We start from the raw sequence: 26351 nt of genomic DNA, 5'->3' as shown, positions 1-26351 counted from the left end.
TGCGGAGCATCTAAGCCTGTGTGCCACGACTCCTGAGCCCAGGCTCTAGAGGCTCTGCTCCACAACAAGAGAAGCCACCACAATGAGAAGCCCGGGCACTGCAACTAGAGGCCACAGCTAGAGAAAGCTTGAGTGCAGCAACGACCCAGTGCGGCCAAAAATACATAGGTGGGGAAAGACGACTAGTAAAGGTTAGTGTTCTGTCTTCAGTTTACAACCATCACAATAACATGTGATTCGTGCAAGAATCATTAATGGATGCTAACACCTGGCATTTTTTGGTAAGGAACAGGATATTTCACAGTCTCAAACCATCACCCTTCAGATTACTTGGGGATACCTTGACAGTGCTGGTGGACAGCAGTTTAACTGAATGATCAAACTCGGCATTGCCAATGGCTCAGACTGACAGTGTACCTCCTAGCTGAGAAAGATGTAGCATTCTGGCCAAAACCAAATTTAAGCTGAACACAAGCCTTTATATCTTGCAGAACACAAAGAAGCAAACAGAAAGCAAAACCCTAAATCAAGGATCATTCTGCAGAACAGCTGGCCTGGAGACTTGACAGTCGTCTATCAGTGTCATGAATGACAAAAATCACAAAACCTAGAGAGTTGTTCTGGGTTAAAAACAACTAAAAATATGCCAACTAAATGCAATGAATAATTCTTGAGTGGATCCTGGACATTTAAAAAAAAGGGTTGTTGGACTTTCCTGGTGGTCCCATGGTTCAGAATCTGCCTGCCAATGCATGGGACCCAGGCTCAATCCCCGGTCTGGGAAGATCCCACATGCCGGGGAGCAACTAAGCCTGCGTACCACAACTGCTGAGGTCCCATGCTGCAGCCACTGAGGCCCGAGAGCCCTGGAGCCCATGTTCTGCAACATGAGAAGCCACTGCAGTGAGAAGGCCCTGCTTGCTGCAACTAGAGAAAGCAGCGACAGAGACCCAACACAGCCATAAATGTTTCTTAAAAAAAAAAAAAAAAAGAATTATTGCAAAATTCCCTGGTGATCCAGTGGTTAGGACTCAGCACTTTTACTGAGGGGACCAGGGGTTGATCCTTTGTCAGGCAGGACATGCAGTGTGGCCAAAAAAGAGAGGCATTATTGAGATGATTGGAAAAATTTGAAGATTTTTAAATTGAAGATTACACAATTCTGGATCAGCATGACATTTTCTGACTGTGGTTCTATAGAAGAAATATCCTTATGCTCAGATTAAAGAAGAAATACACCATATTGTCAGGTTGAGAAATACAATATTGTTAAGATGACACTTCTATCCGAATTGATCTATAGGTTTGTTGTTCAGTTCAGTTGCTCAGTCGTGTCCGACTCTTTGGGACCCCATGAACTGCAGCACACCAGGCCTCCCTGTCCATCACCAACTTCCGGAGTCCACCCAAACTCATGTCCATTGAGTCGGTCATGCCATTCAACCATCTCATCCTCTGTCGCCCCCTTCTCCTCCTGCCCTCAGTCTTTCCCAGCACCAGGGTCTTTTCAGATGAGTCAGCTCTTTGCATTAGATGGCCAAAGTATTGGAGTTTCAGCTTCAACATCAGTCCTTCCAGTGAACACCCAGGACTGATCTCTTTTAGGATGGACTGGTTGGATTTCCTTGCAGTCCAAGGAATTCTCAAGAGTCTTCTCCCAATACCACAGTTCAAAAGAATTCATTTCTTCAGCGCTCAGCTTTCTTTATAGTCCAACTCTTGCATCCATACATGACCACTGGAAAACCATAGCCTTGACTAGATGGACCTTTGTTAGCAAAATAATGTCTCTGCTTTTGAATATGCTGTCTAAGTTGGTCATAACTTTCCTTCCAAGGAGTAAGCGTCTTTTGATTTCATGGCTGCAGTCATCATCTGCAGTGATTTTGGAGCCCAGAAAAATAAAGTCAGTCACTGTTTCCACTGTTTCCCCATCTATTTGCCATGAAATGATGGGACCAGATGCCATGATCTTAGTTTTCTGAACGTTGAGCTTCAGGCCAAGTAACCCACTCCAGTATTCTTGCCTGGAGAATCCCATGGACGGAGGAGCTTGGTGGGCTACAGTCCATGGGTCGCAAAGAGTCGGACACGACTGAGCGACTTCACTTTCACTTTTCACTTTCTTTCACTTTCATCAAGAGGCTCTTTAGTTCTTCACTTTCTGCCATAAGGGTGGTATCATCTGCGTGTCTGAGGTTATTGATATGTAGTCCTATTCAAAACCCAGAGTTTGGGACTTCCCTGGTGACCCAGTGGTTAGGACTTCTTGGTTCCATTGTAGGGGCCACAGGTTTGATCCCTGGTGAGGAAACTGAGATCCCACATGCCAAGTTGTTGTCTAGTCGCTCTTTGGTGATGCCAGGCTCCTCTGTGCCTGGGATTTCGCAGGCAAGAATACTGGAGTGGATTGCCATTTCCTTCTCCAGGGGATCTTCTTGACCCAGGGATCAAACCCATGTCTCCTGCTTTGGCAGGCAGATTCTTCACCAGCTGAGCCACCAGGGAAGCCCTTTTCTCATGCTGCATGGTATCGCCAAAAACAAAAAAATTAATAAAAGAAACAGTTTTAGAAATTTAAGTTAAAAGAAATGTATGTTTCTTCTGGAAATGTATTGAGGTTTAGTGGGAAAGAAAAGAGATGAACAGCATATTCGGGACTAGTGATTTGGGAGTTGCAAGCTTGAGAGAATGATTTTGTAGAAGGAGTATACATATATACTTGTATGTATATATATAAATATATATATATAGACATCTCTAGAAGAATACATGAGGACAACAGTTACTCCCTCAGTGGAAAACCAGAAAGCACATGAGTCAGAACAGAGATTTTTGTATCTTTTGGTTTTTGTGTTATGTGAAATAACTTATTTAAAAATATTTTCCAATTTATAAAGATATTATTGTTAGTTTACATATGAGAAATTGTGACCCTTCTTCAAGGTCATATAGTTTGCATTAGATTGAAAGTTGGAATTTCTTTTTTTTTAACGTAGATTTTAATTTTAGACATATTAGGGATTCTGCTGTATGTAAATCTAAGTTCTTGCTTGGAATGGCAATATTAATTCCAAATATTGGGGGAAAAACTACTTTTGAAGGCTTTTAACATCACGTATAAACCCTGTAATTGCTACTTTAATATTTATCTTAACTGTTTTTCCATCCATGTTCATTTTTATAGTTTCAGTGAGGGATTTTTCTTTTACTGGTATAAAGAGATGAATGTTTCTTTGTGAGCTGGCCTGGATTATAACTAGCTTTTAGTGGTCATATGTGTTCTCTTTTGTTACTCTGAAGAATGAATTACCCCTTTCAAGAGGCTGGTTTAGCAGTGAGTTGCTATTTTATATTAGGGTAATTGCTTCGAGCTATTCTTTCCTTCTGCTCTGAGCATAGTTGAAATGGCCAGTATTTCTGATGGGAAAGTATGGTGAAGTTTGAATAATGAGAGGACAGAGAATTTCGTCTTATTTAGCAAAAGTCAGACCTGCTTAGCAGCGGCAAACGCAACTTATCCTCTTGTCTGAAAACTTTTTGCTCTTAATTTAAGGTCTTTCCCCAAAGACTATCACAACAAACAAAAGAGGCAGAAATTTGTTTTCCTCTCTTTGTCCCTTCCTTCCTGTTTCAGGGAGCAAAGAGTTTATATTGTCCTACTTGGTTATCTTGTGCATCACAAAAGGATGGATGGTTTCTATAAATTTTCTTTCTATTTCTGTTTTATTGATCTTGTTGATGAGCTGATTCAACTAAAAGTTTTTTTATGTTGAACATTCTGAGGTGTTCATCCAGTCGTTCTGAAAGGCAGAAGTTTTAGGCGTTGTTTTATGTGGAGCTAATCAAGGAGAGGATAACTATGTAAGAATCTTATTTTACTGGTTCACTGAAAGGGTGAACTATTGATCTCCAAAGACTGGTTAAAACTTTTTAGCGTCCAAAGATAGGTTAAAAGCATAAAAATGCTCATTTTTATCTCTGCAATTTTCTTCCAAGTGACTGGCACTCATCCTTACCGACTTGATGTAGGGGGTTACATCAAATTTTATTGGCCTAGGGGATTAACAGGTTTTCGGTTAGCCACTAGAACTCCTACTTAGAGAGCAAGTTCCCCCCATTTTATCTTTTCTTCACAGTTATCTTAGTTAATCTTGGCCATTTGCTCTTCCCTATACATTTTATTTTTTTCCCTACTTTTCTATGTATTTAACAATTTTTAATTGAAATATGGTTGATTTGCAATGTCATGTTAGTGTCTGCGATACAGCAAAATGAATCCGCGATACGTACATTGGCACCTCTGGCCACTCTTTTTGGGCCCTTTTCCCGTATAGTCATTACAGAATGGTGAGCAGAGCTCCCGCGCTGCACAGTAGTCCTTCCTATACATTTTTGAGTCAGTTCGTCAAATTCTACAAGAATCCTTTTGGGATTTTAGTCGGAATTACACTGACGTTATTTTTGGAAGACTTAACATCTTCATGATCTTCCTATCCTTGATTAGAATTTATTTCTCTGTGTCTATTTTCTGTTTCTTGCTGTTATATAGAGATGCTGCTGACTTTTATTTATTGAGTATTTAGCAACCTTGCTAAGTGTTCCTGTTCTGATAATTTATCTAATTTCTTTTTGATTTCCTATGTAGAAATAAACTTATCTGCAAGTAATGATAGTTTTATTTTCTCCTTTCTAATACATGTAAATGATATATTTTTATTTTCTTACTGTGTTGAGAAGGGTCCTTCGTATAGAACTGGAAGAAAAGTGGTGATAGAAGACATGCTTTTATCAGGTTAATAAGAGAGTTAACTTTAAAAATTTCTGGTTTGCTAAGGATTTTTCGTTTTTAAAATCATGAATGGATTTCGAATGTTATCAAATGCTATTCTGCATCTTTTGAGATGAACATGTAAATTTTCTTCTTTAATCTGTTGATAGGATACTACTCTCTTGGAAATAATGCTTCTGGCTTTTTCTGCCTCCTGCTCCCCAGGTGATTTGTGGAGCTATGATTTCTTCAGTGGCGAGTTTGTGGTGTCACCTGAACCAGACACAAGCGTCCACACTCTTGACCCCCAGAAGCACAAGTATATTATCTTGGGAAGTGATGGACTTTGGAATATGATCCCACCTCAAGACGCCATCTCAATGTGCCAGGACCAAGAGGAGAAAAAATACTTGATGGTGAGAAGTAACTCAATTCAGTATGATCACCTACGCATTGTTCTGGTGCTTTCGTCAGGAGTCTTGAATGTGAACTAAGCGTGTACCTGTGGAGTAGGTCTTTGCATTTGCCCTGGCTGGAGAAGAAAGTAAAGTATAGATTTCTGCAGCTCATTAGGGGAATAATCGATCCTTGAACAGTTTCCACTTTTTGGCTATTTTGAATGCCGCTGCTATTAACATTTGTGGACAAGTTCTGTGTGGACATGTTCTTGGTTCTCTCACATCGACCTGGGAATGGAATTGCTGGGTCATGTGGTAACTCTGTTACCTGTACTGCTGTTACCTATACCTATACTTTATATACCTATAAACCTTGGAAACAGCCATCAGTGAGAAAACTCTTTTCTTTCCTTCATGGCTTGCTTGAAAATTGATCTCTTCATTCTGAGCAATGACAAAGGAAGATTTGGGAAAGTGTGATGTTATTGAAAGCAAGGAAAGAGAATGTTTTTGGAGCAGTAGCCAGCAATGTCAAATTCTACAAAGAAGTAGAGGCAGATGGATGTAAACAGGGTATTGGGTTTTACAGTTAGAATCTTCTAGTATTAGTGATCTTCAAGGATGCAGAGTTTCAGTTGAAGTGATTGGAACATTAGCTGGCAGGTTGGAGTGATGACGAAAGAATACTTTGTGAGCCTAGGAAATAGATGTAGTGAGTGTTCAGCAAGACAAGGGAATTGCCATTGTTAGGAAAAGACAGGATCTTGAAAACAGTTTTAAAGTCTTTCCAAGAAAGGTTGACAGAGTAAGAGAAATAAGAGATGAAGGTCCAAAGCACATGGAAGTAACTGGAGTCAGTGGCTCCTTGGAAAAGATGATCTTTTCCTAACATGAGAGGATCAGTGAAGCTAGATAAGGAGACAGCATAAAAGAACTTGTGTTAAATTGCCTGCATGTATTCCCTCCGCTGCCGTGTTAGGCACTAGGTACGTAGGATGCAGAGGTGAATAGACTATGGCCCTTGCTCAGCGTTTGCCATATCATTGCAACTAGGACGTGTAGATAGCTGTCAGTGCCATTTGACTGGGAGTTGTTTTAATGGCAGGTGCATGCGTGCATGCTCAGTCATGTCCAACTCTTTGTGACCCCACGGACTGTAACCTGCCAGGAGCCTCTTGTGGAATTTCCCAGGCAAGTATCCTGGAGTGGGTTGCCGTTTCCTACTCCAGGGGATCTTCCTGCCCCAGGGATTGAAGCTGCATCTCTGGCATCTCCTGCATTGGCAGGCAGATTCTTCACCACTAATTCAGTTCTACACACTCGGGTCCAGCATGATGCATTTGGTCGGTGATGTTAGATGTAAAAGAAAGCTTAAATAAAATAAATATTGTTTTGTTTGGCTGTGCTCGCTTGCAGGATCTTAGTTCCCTGGCCAGGGAACCTGGACCCTTGATAGTGACAGCATGCAGTCCTGGCCACTGAACTACCAGAGAATTCCCATGTCTGTTGGATTTATAATTCTTTTTCTTTTCTGGCTGTGTCGCATTTTAGTTGCAGCATGCTGGCTCTCTAGTTGTGCCATGCAGGCTCAGTAGTCATGATGCATGGGCTTAGCTGTCCCGTGTCTTGTGGGATCTTAGTTCCCTGACCAGGGATTGAACCCAGTTCCTTGCATTGGAGGGCAGATTCTTAACCACTGGAACTACCAGGGAAGTCTCTGGATTTATAATTCTTTAATGATGAGAGAAAAAGAAACATTTCAGTGGCATAATGAGGCCATAAGCCAGTTTTATTGGGCTGGAGGAACCTATTCATAAACACCTAAATGAGTATTGAAAGAGCGTCTATAGAACAATATTTAGAACAGGTGTTGAGGACAGAGAGAGAGAGGATAGGAAACTTGAAGATTGCATAAGGAAGTTTCATGGGTGAGACTCGTATTTGAGCAAGTCTTAAAGGTGGAGTTGAATTTGCCAGGTTAAGAAATCAAGGGAGGAGAGTGAAGCTTTCCAGACAAAGGAGTAGAATGTGTAAAGTCGAAGAGACAAGACTACAGTACATTCAAGTTTCACGAGTAACTTGATGTGATTGGAAAACAAGAGGCAAAAAGGTTTTGAGTGGTCTGTTATGAAGTTAGGTCTTTGTAACCAGGTAGTGGAGAGCATTGAAAAGCATTTTAGAAAGCGTCCTCATTACAGAGTGGAATATAAAATAGAGGGTAGATGACAATGGATGTGAAGATTGTATTTATTAGGATGTGCAGGAAAACCATTTGACCCCTTAATAAAATTAAACCAGCAAAGTTGGCAATGAAAGAGAATGAGTGTCAGCAGTGATTAGTGAAGAATCCCCACGAGAAAGTGAATTTCGATGAATAGAGTCATATTTATAAGATCTGTCTTCATTTCTCTTTACGTGTTGATTTTTACTGCCAGTGTCTTTGATTTGATTTTTCTTAATGAGTTTATTAGGCTTCTTCTACGGAGGCTGCTGTTACGTTCCAAATGAAAATTTGTGCAAGCTTGATCTAAGGCAGCAATGGAAAAACAAAAAGACTATATCTGCTACACACACACAAGCATAAAAGAAATACATTAAGTGATAGGACTGACAGAACTTGGGTTTTAAGAAGGCAGAGTATGACGCGCAAATTTCTTAGTGATGGCTGGAAGCTGTTATGAAGAAGAAACACACCATTTTGTGAGGAGGGATGATATGTAGGCATGTCGAATAGGAGGTGCCTTTGGTTCATCTAGATCGATATTTTCAGTAGGCAGTTACTGAAAGGCAATGCCTGGAAATGCTAATTTCAGTGTTAACAGGAGTAAAGTAAAGCCACAGCAATTTGTGATTCACCTAGTGAGACAGTGTGGTGGAAGAAAAGGACACGGTATTACGGAGTGGCCCAAGTCGACAGGGGCTTCCCTGGTGGCTCAACTGGTAAAGAATCCGCCTGCAATGTGGGAGACCTGGGTTTGATCCCTGGGTTGGGAAGATCTCCTGGAGAACAGAAAGGCTACCCACTCCAGTATTCTAACCTAGAGAATTCCATGGACTGTATAGTCCTTGGGGTTGCAAAGAGTCAGATATGACTGAGCGACTTTGAAGTCAGCAGAATCAGTGAGCTGAGGGAGAATGCAAGTAACTTAGTAGAAATGGCTGATACAGATTTCCTTTCTGTGGAGCGTTGCTGGGAGTGAAACAGGCACACAGAGGTGAGAGGGAGAGCCCCTCAGCGAGTTCTCAGGGCACTGGTGTTTGGCGAGTGGAGCAGCATGCGCGCACACTGGGGATGTGATAGATCGATGAGTTACACATTAATGCTGCCTTTCATCAATTGACGTACGTATTTTTCATATTAGAAGGGGGGCAAGCAATGTTTTAAAACACCATTACACGTGATGCTTTTCATAGGGATGCAAGGATGGCTTAATACTAAAGCAGCTGAGATGAGTTTTTGCAGTTTGCCATCATTAATGTATTGAATACTGTAATATGACCAAGATCAGACAACCCCAAATAAAAATGATTACCTGTTTCCCAAGGAGAGAATAAAAAAAAACCCAGTTCTTTATTCAGTTTGACTATATAAACTTTAGGGGTAGAGCTGACAGTTAAATGACATATGTATTATATATATTTTAATAAAGTATGTATAGTACTGTAGTACATTATATATTATTATATACTATACATTACAGCATGTTACTATTTAATCTTGCAACACAATCTATTTATCACATTAAGTAAAAATTATTTTCAGCTTATAGTTCGTGGCACATTTCTTTTTCAAACATTTCTACTCATTTTCATTATTCAGCTGTTTCTAGAGGTACTTTTAAAACATGAAACTCTTTCCTGGAGCACATCCTTTTTCTTTTCTGTTCTTTGAAACTTAACAGTTATAAATCCATTGTATGATGCTTTGGGGGCTTCCCTGGTGGCTCAGTGGTAGACAATGCACCTGCCAATGCAGGAGATGCGGGGTTTGATCACTGGGTCAGGAAGATCCCCTGGAGGAGAAATAGCAATCCGCTCCAGTATTCTTGCCTGGGAAATCCCATGGGGCAGAGGAGCCTGGCGGGCTACCATCCATGCCGTTGCAAAGAGTTGGACACAATTTAGCAACTAAACAACAACATAATGCTATTAGTCTTATTCTAAGCCACATTTATTTGTATAACGAAATTGTTTACTTTGTTTTTTTCCTTTTTCACTGTTTCTTTTGGTATATCAGTTCAGTCAGTTCAGTTCAGTTGCTCAGTCGTGTCTATTTGCGACCCTGTGAAATGCAGCACGCCAGGCCTCCCTGTCCATCACCAATTCCCAGAGTCCACCCAAACCCATGTCCATCGAGTCAGTGATGCCATCCAACCATCTCATCCTCTGTCGTCCTCTTCTTCTACTCTCAATCTTTGCCAGCATCAGGGTCTTTTCAAATGAGTCAGCTCTTCGCATCAGGTGGCCAAAGTATTGGAGTTTCAGCTTTAGCATCAGTCCTTCCAATGAACACCCAGGACTGATCTCCTTCAGAATGGACTGGTTGGATCTCCTTGCAGTCCAAAGGACTCTCAAGAGTCTTGTCCAACATCACAGTTCAAAAGCATCAATTCTTCAGCATTCAGCTTTCTTTATAGTCCAACTCTCACATCCATACATGACCACTGGAATAAACCATAGCCTTGACTAGATGGACCTTTGTTGGCAAAGTAACGTCTCTGCTTTTTAATATGCTGTCTAGATTGGTCTTAACTTTCCTTCCAAGGAGTAAGCGTCTTATAATTTCATGGCTGCAGTCACCATCTGCAGTGATTTTGAAGCCCAGACAAAGTCATCCGCTGTTTCCACTGTTTCCCATCTATCTGCCATGAAGTGATGGGACCCGATGCCATGATCTTCGTTTTCTGAATGTTGAGCTTTAAGCCAACTTTTTCACTCTCCTCTTTCACTTTCATCAAGAGGCTCTTTAGTTCTTCTTCACTTTCTGCCATAAGGGTGGTGTCATCTGCATATCTGAGGTTATTGATATTTCTCCCGGCAATCTTGATTCCAGCTTGTGCTTCCTCCAGCCCAGCGTTTCTCATGATGAACTCTGCATAGAAGTTAAATAAGCAGGGTGACAATATACAGCCTTGACGTACTCCTTTTCCTATTTGGAACCAGTCTGTTGTTCCATGTCCAGTTCTAACTGTTGCTTCCTGACCTGCAAATAGGTTTCTCAAGAGGCAGGTCAGGTGGTCTGGTATGCCCATCTCTCAGAATTTTCCACAGTTTATTGTGATCCACACAGTCAAAGGCTTTGGCATAGTCTGGAACTCTCTTACTTTTTCGATGATCCAGCAGATGTTCGCAATTTTATCTCTGGTTCCTCTGCCTTTTCTAAAACCAGCTTGAACATCAGGAAGTTCACGGTTCACGTATTGCTGAAGCCTGGCTTGGAGAATTTTGAGCATTACTTTACTAGCATATGAGATGAGGGCAGTTGTGCGGTAGTTTGAGCATTCTTTGGCATTGCCTTTTTTAGGGATTGGAATGAAAACTGACCTTTTCCAGTCCTGTGGCCACTGCTGAGTTTTCCAAATTTGATGGCATACTGTTGGTATATATTTGATCTCTATACTATAATGACTTGTATTGCTTTTTTCTTCATATAAGTGACATTAACCATTTATGTATGTATGTATGTATAAGCCTTTGACTGGGTGGATCACAACAAATAGTGGAAAATTCCTAGAGAGATAGGAATACCAGACAACTTCACCTACCTCCTGAGAAACCTGTATGCAGGTCAAGAAGCAGTAGTTAGAAATGGACATGGAACAACAGACTGGTTCAAAATTGGGAAATGGAGTACATCAAGGCTGTATATTGTCACCCTGCTTATTTAACTTATATGCAGAGTACATCATGTGAAATGCTGGACTGGATGAATCACAAGCTGGAATTAAGATTGCCAGGAGAAATACCAATAACCTCAGATATGCTTTCACCCTAATGGTAGAAAGTGAAGAGGAACTAAAGAGCTTCTTGGTGAAGGTGAAAAGAGGAGAGGAAAAGGTGGCTTAAAACTCAGCATTCAAGATACTGAGATCGTGGCATCTGGTTGTACCGCTTTCTGACAAATAAATGGGGAAAAACTGGAAACAGTGACAGATTTTATTTTCTTGGGCTCCAAAATCACTGCAGACTGTGACTGCAGCCATGAAATTAAGTTACTTGCTCCTTGGAAGAAAAGTTATGACAAACCTAGACAGTGTATTAAAAAGCAGAGACATCACTTTGACAAGAAAGGTTCATACAATCAAAGCTATGGGTTTTCAGTAGTCACGTATGGATGTGAGTGTTGGACCATGAAGAAGACTGAGTGCCAAAGAATAAATGTTTTCCAGCTGTGGTGCTGGAGAAGACTCTGGAGAGTCCCTTGGACAGCAAGGAGATCAAACCAGTCAATCCTAAAGAAATCAATGCTCAGTATTCACTGGAAGGACTTTGATGCTGAAGCTGAAGTTCTCGGCTACCTGATGCAAAGAGCCGGCTCATTGGAAAAGACCCCGATGCTGCGAAAGATTGAGGGCAAGAAGACAAGGGACTGACAGAAGATGAGGTAGTTGGTTGGCATCATCAACTCAATGGACGTGAGTTTGAGCAAACTCCAGGAGACAGTGAAGGACATGAAAGCTTGGTGTGCTGCAGTCCATGGGGTCGCACAGGGTTGGACATGTCTGAGCAACTGAACAGCAACAGTATATAGATACAGATATATATATATAGCTAAGAACCATTTGTGTTTGTCTCTGAAGTTTGTTCATGTCCTTTCACTTTTTTTATGTTGGGGTTGTCTTTGATTTGCAGAATCTCTTATTTTAGGAGGAAATTGGTCCTTTGCTGTGTGTGTGTGTATTTTTTTTTTCATGTATGATTATTTCATTTGTGAATTATTTATTGTAATACTTCTTAAAATTAATTTTTATTGGCCTATAGTTGTTTATCTGTAATATCTTGATGTTTACTTCCCCCTTTTAGATAATTTCTGTATAACTTTTTTTAAGTAAGGTTACAGTGAAGACCAAGTTTCTTGCTCCCCAAAAGATAAAAATACAGATGAAATCTAACCACGGGATAAGGCTTTGTTTTAGTGATTTGTTTTTTAATTTAGAGCAATCCTGTCTTAACATAGTTATAGGGATTGTGGGTAAGGTTTGAAATTTTAATTATTTATGTAGGCCTTGTTGAACATTATTAATCTGTATTAATTTGATACAACCATAGTGGTAATGGAGTCTGAGTTATCCTCTTTTTTTGTTGTTTTAAATACAGGGTGAGCATGGACAATCTTGTGCCAAAATGCTTGTGAATCGAGCGCTAGGCCGCTGGAGGCAGCGAATGCTTCGAGCAGATAACACTAGTGCCATAGTAATCTGCATCTCTCCGGGAGTGGACAGTCAGGGAAATTTCACCAGTGACGATGAGCTCTATCTGAACCTGACTGATAGCCCTTCCTATAACAGTCAAGAAACCTGTGTGATGACTCCTTCTCCGTGTTCCACACCACCAGTCAAGGTATACGGTTCTCTAGTATTTAAGTTGTAATAGATGGAATTTCTCTGATTAGTATTACATGAAAACAGTTTTCAGATTCTTTATAAAATAGGATTTTGGATTTTGTTACGTAACTTCTTATCAGTACCTCTTAGTTAGTGCTTCTTATTTAGCACCCAGAGGTACTAAAGTGCATGCTGGATCTCCGTAGAGCACCTGATAGACAGTGGCTAGATGAGGCCCCTGACGACTGTTAATATTTGGAACATACTGATTCCTTTCTAATATTATGCACGTTTGTAAGATTTAAATTAAAAGCTTGTGATGGACTTTCATATGTAGTATTTCATTTGAACCTCATAACCCTGGAAGCTAAATAGTGCAGATAATTAATTCCATTTTATAGATAATAAGACCGAGATATTAAGCAGTTTGAATAAGATACAGAATCAAGGCTGAACTGGACCTTAGGATATCAGCCTATTAACATGAATTAGAAACATCATTCCTGTTACTTACCCATATTAATATTGAATGAATTTAAGATGTGCTCAGAAATAAGTTTACATGCTGTAGTATTTCCCCTTTTTCTGATTTCATCCCAATTTTTTCCTGCTTTTTTCCAATCTTCTGCTAATAATTAGTAATATTGATAACTGCTGTGATACACCTGGCCTTCTGAGAATGTGCTTTCAGAAGAATGACCATTAAAATGGGAAACACAGTGGGATTTTATGTCATGTATTGAGACAGTTTTTTAAGATGATCAAAGCTGCATAGTACAAAGTATTTATGTAATTTTGGGTATTGTGATCCTGTATAGAGTACTTGGAAGTTTTCCATTATTGCTTTCCTATCTTTTACTTCACATATATACGGTAACTTAATTTTCCTTACATGGACTCTTCATTTAGAAATTGACAAATTAATATTTTATGCTTATTTTCCTAAAAGAATTTCTTGTGGAAACTTTCTTTGAAAACTCTTGAATAATAATACAGGGTGAGACTTTTAAAAAGTCAAGGACTTTTAAAGTCTCTTCATTCTCTTTTGAGTGTTGTGAAGGAGCTTATGTTCATTTCAGAATTCACCAGTTTCTGTATTTGAAAGTATTCATTACTTTTGTGTTCCCCAAACTGTTTGTATTTGTAACTGAATTGTAGGTAGTATAGAGGTGCCACAGGATGGAGGTAAGAATGAGGGGAGAGAAGATACTGTAATAGGACATTCTTAATGTTAATCTGTGGATTGGCATTAGTAAAATTGCAGGAATAAGTTTTAAAGCACTGTGTAAGGACTTGCTCTTGACCATCCTGGGTCTTTGCTGCTGTGCAGGCTGTCTCTAGTTGCAGTGAGCAGGAGCTGCTGCTGCTCTTTGTTGCAGTGCGCGGGCTGCTCACCGTGGTGGCTTCTCTTGTTGCAGAGCGCGGGCTCTAGGCACGTGGGCGTCAGTAGTTTTGGCTCGTGGACTTGGTTGCCTTGCAGCATGTGGGATCTTACCAGACCCTTGATGGAACCCTGTCCCCTGCATTGGCAGGCAGTTCTTAACCACTAGACCACCAGAGAAGCCCTTCAAAACATATTTTAAAATTCTGAAAAATAATGATCTAATAATTATACTAAAGTAAAGATTAGGAGATTTATGTATGGACTAACTTCTGTGTAGGCATGGTTATTTGTTAACCATTTAGCCACACCTAAATATGAAAAAATATTTAGAGCCATTCAGAATAATCACTATTGTAGGCTCTGGCCTAACAAGTAAATAAAGACAGATTTCTGCTCAAGAGATTGTGTTTTGTTTTGTTTCTTTTATCTTAGTTAACCATGGCTACTCATGAGTATCTCTGATTTATTTCATTGTTATAATAATAATCCTGTGTTTAGTAGCATCTAGATAAATATAATGACATTTTGGTTGATTTTGAATGGTTTTTAAGACTTCTACAGACATGTCAACTTCTGTTTGAATTGTCAGCTAAATCAGTACTCAAATCTTTGTTTTGGGACAAAAATAGTAGAAATACTTCTGTTTAAGTGATATATTACTATGGCACACCTTTCTTTCTCCATCTTTCTTTAGGGCAAAACTAATTTTAGCTGTTTTTTAAGTAAGCCAAGAGCTCTAGGAAGGAGGAATGAGGAAGAGAGTTCTTTCAGAGGATTAGCACTTAGTTTCAGTTGCATTCTAGGCACAATTTGTAATTAGCTGTTTACTGTTGGATTGTAAATATATGGAGCTCTCAAAGTGGATCTCTGAAGTGTGATCTTTGCAAGTGTGAATTTTTAGGATGTAACCTCTCAATATCATGTGTTTTATGAACATGTAAGAAGGCTTAGCATACAGGTGGTAATTAATCTGAAATGAGTCTCAGAAGTCTAAGCGGTTGGCTGCGCAAACAGATGCGGTATATTCCCATAGAATGCCAATAAGAAGAGAAGGAAATGGAAAAGTTAAAGAATAAGTAGGGGAAGAAAAGTCAGTGCACCTGTGGTATCAGAATAATAGTTTGTGAGTTTAAAAGAACACAGCACAACAGAAATTACAACAAACTGTGTTAACTCTAAAATCATCCCATTGTTTTTCTTTTGTAAAGAAATTCCATCTAATGTCTAAACCTCGTTGTACAAGCTAAAGCAGTTATGTTCTTTTCCTATAAGTGGCCTGATTAGTATCTTTTTTCCTTGTCCCTAAATTAGTAATGTGCTTGTTTGGTAGTAGGAAATCTTCTGTCTACAGAATTTATCTGCTGCCTGGTCTTGTTGCAAATCCTTTTTTATATTAAAGCAAGATGAACCTTTAGTCAACAATTACGTATGGTGAGGTATAGTTTTCTGTGATCAGTCAGTATATGCTTGTGATCAGGGTAGGCACTGGAATCAACCTAATGCAGAGGGGATAAATTTACAGACAGGTTGTCGTTGATATTGCTGAAAGCCACATGTGAATGTTCGAGAATAGAGACTGTTCTGTTATCCATTCTCAACATCAGTACTTCAAAATAAGATTGCTGCCCAACATCTAGTCAGTGTTAAAACAGATAAGAATTGGGCTTTCCATAAACCATGCAATGTAAAATAAATAAATGAACCAGTGACCCCAGAAAGAAAGAAATATACTTAGGTTTTTTTTTGCTTAAGGGTCTTTCCTGATGGTCCAGTGGCTAAGACTTCAGGTTCCCAATGCAGGGAACCTGGGTTCAATCCCTGGTCAGGAAACTAAATCCCACATGCTGCAGCTAAGAGTTTGCATATTGCAACCATTCTGCATGCTGCAACTAAGACATAGCACAGCCAAATAAATAAATAAAAGCATTCTAAAAAGCATAGCAGTATTCTATTTGGGGCAGTACTACGTTAGGAACTTCAGAGTTTCTCATCTCTAGCCTCCAGTGGACCTAAAGTCGGTTTATTTTTCTTAGTAAAGCATGTTCATGCTTATGGTTAAGTTGAAATGCTTTTAGATTCCTGCAGTTTCCCTTTTTCTTCTTAATTCTAGAAACATTAAAGGAAACATTACTTTTACAAATATGCTTTTTTATAAAGTACTTTTTCAAAAGGTGTTTATTCCTAGAGAATTTTAAATCAGAAGGTGACTAATAATATATCTTTATTTACCATTCTAAATACAAAAGGATTTACTTATTTTCGGAAAATATTTTAATAAATTTGATTTGATTGAAAGAGGAAAGATTGAGGAAAATGATACACACATTTGGGGAAGAGGAAGTATTTATGCTTAAAATTTGTCCTTGAGAAAGTTATTGAAATAGTGATTTTATAAAATATTAAAATAGTGGAGGATTTTTATTTGATAGGAAGAATGTTCTTGTCTGGAGATGGGAGGATATTCCGACATTTAGCTTTGGTGCACTGCACCTAAAGTAGTGCACAGCTGTGCCTCCTTGTGAAGCTTTTAAGAAACAACACCTGAAAATTGCATATGATTTTTGTTTGTATCTTTGCAAGTTGCCCTAGCCATACTTAGCACATTCCCATATATCCTATTTTCTCAAATCCCAGAACAGCATCTAGTGTTCAGGAGATGGATACAAAGCGACAGTCTGAATTTCCATTGTGACAGAATTGCTTTAGTGTCGCACTTTACTTTTTCCACACTACTAAATATTCAGAAATTAAATATAGAAAGTAGGAAATAAACCCCCCAAGTAAACAATTTTGTCATTTATTCTAATGAAACCCTTTCATTTCCCCAATGGTTAAGCTGAATTCTAGGATAAATTATTTCTCACTTGGTCTTACCTTCTTGTTTTTCAGCCCCTGGAGGAGGACCCATGGCCAAGGCTGAACTCCAAGGACCATATACCTGCCCTTATTCGTAGTAATGCCTTCTCAGAGAATTATTTAGAAGTCCCACCTGAGATAGCTCGAGGGAATGTCCAGGCTGCAGTCATATCCTCAAAAGATCCAGAGCCACTAGAAGAAAATTGCACTAAAGCCCTGACTTTAAGGATACATGATTCTTTGAATAATAGCCTGTCTGTTGGCCTGGGGCCTACCAATTCAACAAACACCATCATGGACCAAAAAAATGTGAAGATACCGAGCCCAGGTCAAATGAAAGCCCAAGAAGTTGAAAGAACCCCTCCGGCAAACTTCAAAAGGACATTAGAAGAATCCAACTCTGGCCCTCTTATGAAGAAGCACAGACGGAATGGTTTAAGTCGTAGCAGTGGTGCTCAGCCTGCAAGCCTCCCCACAACCTCCCAGCGCAAGAACTCTGTTAAACTTACCATGCGACGCAGACTCAGGGGCCAGAAGAAAATTGGGAATCCTTTACTTCACCAGCACAGAAAAACTGTTTGTGTTTGCTGAAATATGTTTGGAAATTTTTTCCAAACTTCTTAAGAGGGCTTTTTTGAATTTGGTGCCGAAGTTGAACTTTTTTTAAGGGGACAAAATAAAAATAGTATGAGTTTGACTTTTTGGAATTCAACAATTTTAGCCTGGCCTTGTACTTGCTTGTATTATAAATGTGAATTTTGTAGATGTTAGGGTGTAAGTTGCTGTAAAATGTGTGTAAATTTGTATCCTTCACACAAACTCAGTCTCTTACTCTGATACACAGTAAATGTAACAACAGGGCTAAAGGTTTAAAAAAAAAAATCTATTAGATTTTAGAAATACATTAAAACTTTTAAAAATGCTTATTAAGAAATTTGTATGTCACTTGTGATGAAAACTACACAACTTTTTAAAGTAAATTATTAAGCAAACTGGAAAAGTGATGTATTTTCATAGTGACCTGTGTCTCACTTAATGTTTCTTAGAGACAGCTAGTGTCTTTTTTAAATTATTTTTTATTTCTAATTTCATAATCCAGAACTAAATTTTTCATAGAAGCCGAAGTGTTGAGCCATGCGAAAGTAGCTGGGTGTTAGTCTCCTTGTCCTAATTAAAATACTATGCAGTATCTCTTATTTCATTCAGTAGCATTTTTTCTAAAACATCAACCATCAGATTTGCTCACCAGATCTTTGAAGTAGAAGGAGGTATGTTTGCCTAAAGAGATGCCCTTTTCAATCATCCCAGACATTCAGTGGCATTAATAAGTCTTAAAGTGGTTATATCCTCTTCTCGTGTTTGCATAAAATATGTGAAGTTTTTCTTGCTATTTCAATAATGGATGGTGCTGCTAATTCCCAACATTTCTTAAATTATTTTATATATCGTACAGTTTTCATTGATTATATGGATATGTTTGTTCATCTAATAAATCAGTGAACTGTTACTGATGTTGCTGAATTATTGTTATTGGTTTGTTTTAATGATATATATTAACTTTGTGTTATGCCATGATCAAGCTTTAGAGTAACAACTTAAAATGTATGTAATGTTCATTTTTGCACTCTAATTTTAATGCAGAGTACATCAACTCAGGCTAAATATACAACAAGAAGAATATGATTAGGTCAGTTATGGTTTATAAGTTATGGTTTGTAAGAATTTGATGAAATATTATGTAGCAATTGAAAGTGAATAAAACTGTATTATTTGAAAAAACTAAAAGGAACTAATACTGAAATACTAAGAGTATGTTGTTTTGGTGTGATGAGTTGCTTTACAAAGAGAACTTTTAAAAATGTATGACTTTAGAATAGGGCTCTAAATGAGACATTGAAGAGTTAATTCATGCATTCAGCATTGACCATGCACCAACAGTATGCTAGGAGCTGTGCACTTGGAAGCATGCCAGCTGTCGGTAAGAGGATTAACTGAGAACAAGTGCTGCAGGTGAAACATTAATTTTGGCTAGTTTTTTGTTTGTTTGTTTGTTTGAATTTTGGCTAGTTTTTCAAGACTAGAGATAGATCCTGGTGGCTCAGACAGTAAAGAGTCTGCCTGCAACGCAGGGGACCCAGGTTCCATCCCTGGGTCGGGAAGATCCCCTGGAGAAGGAAATGGCAACCCACTCCAGTATTCTTGCCTGGAGAATCCCATGGACAGAGGAGCCTGACAAGCTACAGTTGATGGGGTTGCAAAGAGGTGGACTAACACTTTCAATTTCTTTTTTCAAGACTAGAGTTTGTTTTTCAGATCTTTCCAAGATAATGACAGCAAGTAGCAAACACTTTTGGACTCACTTTTTTGTGAAAGATTTTTTTCATCTTTGTTTTTCAGATCAACTTTTTTATGTAAAAATGTTGGAATTTTTCCTAGATTATATTTTTAGTCTAATAGTCCAGTTTCATACCATACTAGTAGCTATCTAATACTGTAAACATTTTAGGTTTGACATACATAACTGAAAGGTAAAATTAACTTTTTTTTTTTGGTATGGGTTCCTAGGGCTGTTTTTAGGCCTGTTCTTTAAGGAGGTAAAGACGTCATGAAATCACAAGTAATGTTTTAATGTCTCTTTTTATTAAATTTTATTTGCTTATCACATATAGATCAGAAGTGTAATGCATGATGGAAACTTCATAATGTATAAAATGGGTACATAATGAATATACCCTCACTTTAGTCCTCAGGGTAGCCAACAAGTCTACACAAAGACCTACAGCTATACATGTGTTTTTCTCCTAATATTATATCTGGAAGATTTTTCCACATCAGAGCATCACAGAGCCTCCTCATTCTTTAGTGTTCTCCCCTGGCTATGTTACTCAACTATGCTCCTACTTCACGGGGTCTCCCCAGGTGGTTCTTGTAATGCAGGAGATGAGAGTCTGACTCCTGGGTTGGGAAGATGCAGTGGAGAAGAAAATGACAACCCACTCCAATATTCTTGTCTCAGAAATACGTGGACACAGGAGCCAGCAGGCTGCAGTCCATGACTTCACAAGAGTCGGACGTGACATAGTGACTGAACAACAACTGCTTAGCCATGTCCACTGAAAGGAAGACAAACACAATTTCTTCCTTTACCGAAGGTGCCAGATGTGTGGGTTTTCCTATACCAAGAAATGCTCCAATATTCTGCAGATACCAACTGAGTGTCCTCCAATTTATTGTGACACTGTCCATCTGATCCCACAAGGGCTGTCTCCTGGTGCTGCCTACACTTAAGATACCAATTGCAAGCCCCAGATTGTCACCTACTTTTCTTCTTTGTTCAGTCACTAAGTTGCATCCAATTCTTCGTGACCCCATGGACTGCAGCATGCCAGGCTTCCCTGTCCTTCCATATCTCCTGGACTTTGTTCAGACTCACATCCATTGAGTCGGTGATGCCATCCAACCATCTCATCCTCTTGTCCCTTTCTCCTCCTGCCCTTCATCTTCCCCATCATCAGGGCCTTTCCCAATGAGTCACTTCTTCTCATCAGGCCAAAGTATTGAAGCTTCAGCATGTCTTTCCTATGAATATTCAGGACTGATTTACTTTAGGATTGACTTGTTTGAGCTCCTGGCTGTCCAAGGGACTCTTTAAGAGTCTTCTCAAGCACCGCATTCAAAAGCATCATTTCTTCAGTGTTAGCCTTTGTTACCGTCTGACTCACATCCATAATAGCTACTGGAAAAACCATGGCTTTGACTATAGGGACCTTTGAGGTGGTTGCGGCACAGGTTCCTGCGCCAGATCCTTAGTGACCTTTGGAACAAGGAGGGTGAGGGTCCTGGCCCCTTCTCCCTCGGTGCCGGTCTTCTTGAAGCCTTTGCTAGCCAGGTCTCGTGGCCGCCTCCATGAAAACCACTCCCGGGTGCAGCCCCACGTGGCCAGCTGTACTGTGCCGCTGGGCCAGATGATGGCCAAGAAGCTGCTGCTGAGGGCCCCTGCACTCCGTGTCCTCTGCTTTCCAAGCCCCCCAGGCCTGCCCTGCTGCCTGCCAGGCCATGAACACCCGGCCGCACTGGCTACCGAGTCTCTGTCAGCTCCATGGCCTCCAGAACTGGGATAGCCAAGTGTCTTGGTGCTAAATTGGGGGAAGTTGTGGTTTATCAAGAGCAACGGAGCCTCCAGTCTAAGTAAAACGTGGTCCATTGGAGAAGGCAATGGCAAACCACGCCAGTGTTCTTGCCTGGAGAACCACATGAACAGCATGAAAAGGCAAAAAGATAGAACACTTTTACTGGCTGGTATAAATCAGTGTCCCACAATCACCATCTCAGGTTTGAATCTTTGCTAGAACAGCAAAGGGAACTGTGTTCACTGGTTTATCATATAATAAAGGCTATAGATGAACAGATGAAGCCCAGAAGGGTCCCAAGTGTAGGAGGTTCTGTCCCAAGGATTTAGGTTACACTACCCTCCTAGAAAGTTATGACCGACCTAGACAGCATATTAAAAAGCAGAGGCCTTACTTTGCCAACAAGGGTGTGTCTAGTCAAGGCTATGGTTTTTCCAGTGGTCATGTATGGGTGTGAGAGTTGGATTATAAAGAAAGCTGAGCGCTGAAGAATTGATGCTTTTGAACTGTGGTGTTGGAGACGACTCTTGAGAGTTCCTTGGACTGCAAGGAGATCCAACCAGTCCATCCTAAAGGAAATCAGTCCTGAACATTCATTGGAAGGACTGATGCTGAAACTGAAACTCTTAATACTTTGGCCACCTGATGCGAAGAACTGACTCATTTGAAAGCACCCTGATGCTGGGAAAGATTGAAGGCAGGAGGAGAAGGGGATGACAGAGGATGAGATGGTTGGATAGCATCACTGACTCAATGGACATGAGTTTGAGTAAACTCTGGGAGCTGGGGATGGGCAGGGAGGCCTGGTGTGCTGCAGTCCGTGGGGTCGCAAAGAGTCGGACACTACTGAGCGACTGAACTGAATCCTCCTAGTGCATGAGTATGTGAATCAACCTGGAAGCACTCCAAAGCCCACAGTCCAGGGATTTTCAGGGAGGCTTCATTATATAGACATGATCAATTATTACCTCAATCTCCAGACTCTTCTCCCAGGAGGATGCTATTGCTGTTACCGAACTCAGGTTCTGCTGCTTGCTGCTTGAAAACATACTCAAGAGATGAGTGTTCGTTGGAAATGAAAAGTTGATTTATTCAGACGTCGGCAACCTGGGAGAAGGCTGACTAGTGTCTAGTGTCGAAAGCCAACTCCGAAGATTCTGCTTGACCATGAAAGTTTTTAAAGGGAGAATCATTTGAGGAGGAGGGATAAGTGTCTTCCTTATCTTCCCCTGTGCAGACTTTCTTCTGATTGGTCAGTGGTGAGGCAGAAGGCTCCAGGAATCTTGTGCTCACCCTTAAGATACCATTCTCCACCCGGGTGGGGCCTCATTCCTACTGAAGAGCTCAAAGAATAATGTGTATGCCTTGAGGAGGAACCACGACCCTGTCCCGAAGCCTCACTGTTATTTCTTGACTGCTCCTCCTTCGGTTCTGCTTCCCCTCCCTTCCCTGATAATAACCACCTGTTTAAATCTGCGGAACTCAGGGAAGGTCAGGAGGCTGAATGAACCCTGTTTCCTACAAACAAGAAATGGGGGACACGGAAAAGAGTGTATCAGAGGGTATGTATCAGGTAGTTATATACGCCCCTTGGGGAGGAACTAGAACTCTTTCATCACTGAACTATTGACTGCTTTCCCATGGTTCCTGTAGTCCCTTACTTCCTTATATGTCATTAGTTACTGACACCTGTTCAAGGGCACGCATTGCAGCCAGGCTTAGATTACAAAATGGCTTGGGCCAAAAGTGCTTCTCTTCTGTCGAGAAAACCAGGCCTGGTTCTCTTTCTCCAGGGACTCCCTACCCTTTCTGTTCTTTGTATCCTCTCTTTTTTGAGATTTTCTCTTTTTTTCCATTCATGTCAAGAGTGTTCATAATTGCTTGCAAGAGCATTTGTGTAATTTTGCTTTAAAGTGTCAGATATGATTCTTTGTCATCAAAGTATTGGCATCTGTTAATTTTTGCATGTGGATTGAGATTTTTTCTGGTTCTTTGTATACCATGTAATTTTTAGAAAATACTTTTGGCTGTGCTGGGTCTTCATTGCTATGCACGGGCTTTCTCTAGTTGCAGCAAATAGGGGCTGCTCTTGTGGTGTGCAGACCTCTCATTGCGGCGGCTTCTCTTGGTGCAGAGCGTGAGCGCTAGAGTGCGTGGGGCTCAGCAGTTGCCGCATATGGGCTCAGTAGTTGTGGCTCGAAGGCTACAGAGCACAGGCTCAGTAGCTGTGGTACACTGGACCCCGGACCAGGGCTTGAACTGCTGTCTCCTGCATTGCAAGGTGGACTCCCAACCCCTGGGCCACGGAAACCCCTACCATGTAATTTTGGATTATATCCCAGATACTTGACTATTATGACACTTTATTTAGCTCTTATGGAGATCATTGATATTTTTGTTTTAGTAGGCAGTCAATCTGGTTAATTTGTGCTGTTACAGGAAAGAAAGTGGGGCACGAGAGAATGGTCACTTGCCACATCTCAGGCAAGTCCCGGGGATGGCTGCTAAACGTGGGTTCTTGGCTTCATGAGGGAAAGAACTCAAGAGCCAGTCATAGCAGAATGCAAGGTTTATTCAGGGGTTTACTCCATAGACAGAAAATGGGCCATCTCAGAAGGTGGGGGGTTGTCAGTTTTTATTAGGGTGGGTAATTTCATAGGGTAATGAGTGATAGGATTATTCCAACTGTCTTGGGGAAGGGGCAGGGATTTCCAGGAATTGGGCCACTGCCCACTTTCTGGCCTTTTATGGCCAGCCTCGGAACTGTCATGGTGTCTTTGAGCAAGTCATTTAGCTCACTGATGTACTGTGCGTGTGTGTGCTCAGCCACTCAGTCGTGTCCGACTCTTTGGGACCCTGTGGACTGTAGCCCACCAGGTTCCTCTGTCCATGGTATTTTCCAGGCAAGAATACTGGAGTGCCTTGCCATTTCCTTCTCCAAGAGATCTTCCTGACCCAGGGATCAAACCAGCATCTCTTGAGTCCTGCATCGGCAGGCAGGCTCTTTACCATTAGCACCACCTGGGAAGACCCACTGATGTATTACAATGAGCACATACTGAGGCTAACGGTCTAGTGGAGGTCAGCCATCCGCCATCTTGGCCCCACCTTGGCTCTAACTAGTTTATATTGGGTCTTCAGTGGCGGTCATTCTTTTAAAGGTTGTTCCCTCCCCATTCCTGTCTGCATGTTTTAACACACCTTCCGTGGGTTGTGGTTTCAGTCGATTCATTTTCCAAATCCTTTGCCGTTGTGTAATTTTATCTGTCCCTTGTGTGTATTACCCAGGGGCTAGCTGGGGACCTGGGCAGTGATCTGTCCGCCAGTTTAGTTCTCAGAGTCTTTGATACGCTGATTAGGATAAGATTCATGCCTGAGGTATTCAGTGGAATCACTTTCCAGAGCTGCCCCCTCTCCAGAGTCTCCGTGAGCTTTCCCTTTCTTTGGAGGTTCCTCTTTTTCAGGCAGAAAGCTGAGGCTCAGGGACCACGCACTTCTGTCGCGGTGCCTGCATTTACTGTGTAAGTGGACTAACATCTTCGAGTCTTGGTCCTCACATGTAAAATGCAGATAAACATATTACAATGACTGGTATATAGAGCTAAATAAATGTTTCCTAATATTAAATTTTTAGCTTCTCAAAACTGTTACTACAGATTCAGTTTTCATTGATTTAAACAATCTTTATCCAAGTTTATGCATGTGAAGGGGAAATAAATTATGCCATGGGCATCAAAAAAGACTTGATGAAACTAATTTTTGGTCTTCAATTAATAGTTTTAATTTCTAGTGTCTTTAGGTATAAATGTGTGTGTATGTGTGTGTTGGTAAGTCATGTCTGACTCTTGTGTGACCCTATGGACTATGCGTGCTCTTTTGTCCATGGAATTTCCCAGGCATGAATACTGGAGTGGGTTGCCATTTCCTTCTCCAGGGGATCATCCCACCCCAGGGAGCAAACCCTGTCTCTCCTGCACTGGCAGGCAAATTCTTTACCACTGAGCTACCTGGGAAGTCCTTAAGTATAAACGCCAGCTCCAAATTGTAAGATAAATTGCTGGGGTTCTGACACCTAATTTTTCCTGTTAGTGAATAGAGTCTTAAGGGAAATAGAAATGAAACACAAACAATCCCTTCTGTTAAAGAGTTTACATTTTAGCTAAATAGACAATGCAATTATACATTAATCCTGTAGAAAATAGTTACAGAGTAGTACTGATGTGTCAAAGATAAAGGGCAACCAACCATACTTCATGGTTTACCTTATTTTTCTTTGGCTTATTTATTTTTTCAGCCACACCGTGTGGCATACGGGACCTTAGTTCTCTGGCCAGGGATCGAATCCATACCCCTGCATTGGAAGCACTGAGTCTCAACCACTGGACCGCCAGAGAAGTCTCTGTCTTAATCATTAATAGAGCCTCACTTCATGAAGCTTTCCTAGCTGGGATGACAAATTACGTGACCACTTTATAGATAATAGTTTTAAGAGAATGACAAAGCAAAAGAAAATTATCACTGTATTTTCAGAAAGTTGGCTGGGACTGCGAATGAGCAGAGTGGGCTAAAGAGATCTGTGGGTTAGGTTGAAGGGACCAAGATAATAAACAAATACTTAGAATTCTGAATAGCAATGTGGGAAATGGTGTTTTAGAAACCACAGTTATCTAGTAACATCCAGGGCAGAAAAATGGCAGGCACAGTTGTAATTAAATAGATATGAGGTGATGTAACTGGATTATGTTGGTTTTGCAGTTCTAAAGTTTCGAATTCTAATTTTTAGAGATTACCACAAACGATAATGTGCAAAGTTTCAGCCTAATGAACGCATCAGAGAATACCCATGGAGTGAATAAGTAATGTACTCACAATTGGAGGATTTTAGAGAAATATAATTTCTTATTTTAATTTCATTTAATTTTTAAATTGATTTTTAATGGGCATGTAATTGCTTTACAATGTTGTATTAGTTTCTGCTGCAGAACAATAGGAATCAGCTATAAGTATACATGTGTCCTCTCTGTCTTGAGCCTCCCTCTTACCCTCCCCAGATAAATGTAATTCTTTTAAACATTCATTAATTTTATTATTTACTTATTATTTTTGGCTGCACTGGGTCTTGGCTGCTGTGCACGGGTTTTCTCCAGTTGTGGCGAGCAGGGGCTACTCCTCTTCAGGGTGCTTTGGCTGCTCATTGCGGTGGCTTCTCTTGTTGCAGAGCACAGGCTCTGGGGTGCAGGGTTTCAGTAGTTGTGGCACACGACTTAA

At 40.5% G+C, this 26351-nt stretch overlaps 2 protein-coding genes across 15 annotated transcripts in view; both read left to right on the top strand.

Moving 5' to 3' along the window:
- The window catches only part of PPM1D (protein phosphatase, Mg2+/Mn2+ dependent 1D), a 59811-nt gene extending 41057 nt beyond the window's left edge, over positions 1–18754 (top strand). For both annotated transcript variants that reach the window (XM_042255352.2, XM_042255351.2), the window contains exons 4-6: positions 4997–5187; positions 12487–12729; positions 16987–18754. In XM_042255352.2, the coding sequence (XP_042111286.1) occupies positions 4997–5187; positions 12487–12729; positions 16987–17544 (992 nt within the window). In that variant the 3' untranslated portion in view covers positions 17545–18754. The remainder of the gene's footprint in view (positions 1–4996; positions 5188–12486; positions 12730–16986) is intronic.
- A 3654-nt stretch (positions 18755–22408) lies between these two features.
- The window catches only part of BCAS3 (BCAS3 microtubule associated cell migration factor), a 607379-nt gene continuing 603436 nt past the window's right edge, over positions 22409–26351 (top strand). For all 13 annotated transcript variants that reach the window (XM_042255345.2, XM_042255347.2, XM_042255339.2 and 10 more), the window contains exon 1: positions 22409–22645. In XM_042255345.2, coding sequence (XP_042111279.1) covers positions 22588–22645 — 58 coding nt within the window. In that variant the 5' untranslated portion in view covers positions 22409–22587. The remainder of the gene's footprint in view (positions 22646–26351) is intronic.

This window comes from Ovis aries, chromosome 11 (genome assembly GCF_016772045.2).
Source record: "Ovis aries strain OAR_USU_Benz2616 breed Rambouillet chromosome 11, ARS-UI_Ramb_v3.0, whole genome shotgun sequence".
NCBI lineage: Eukaryota > Metazoa > Chordata > Mammalia > Artiodactyla > Bovidae > Ovis > Ovis aries.
This window is presented reverse-complemented; position numbering and strand designations above follow the sequence as displayed.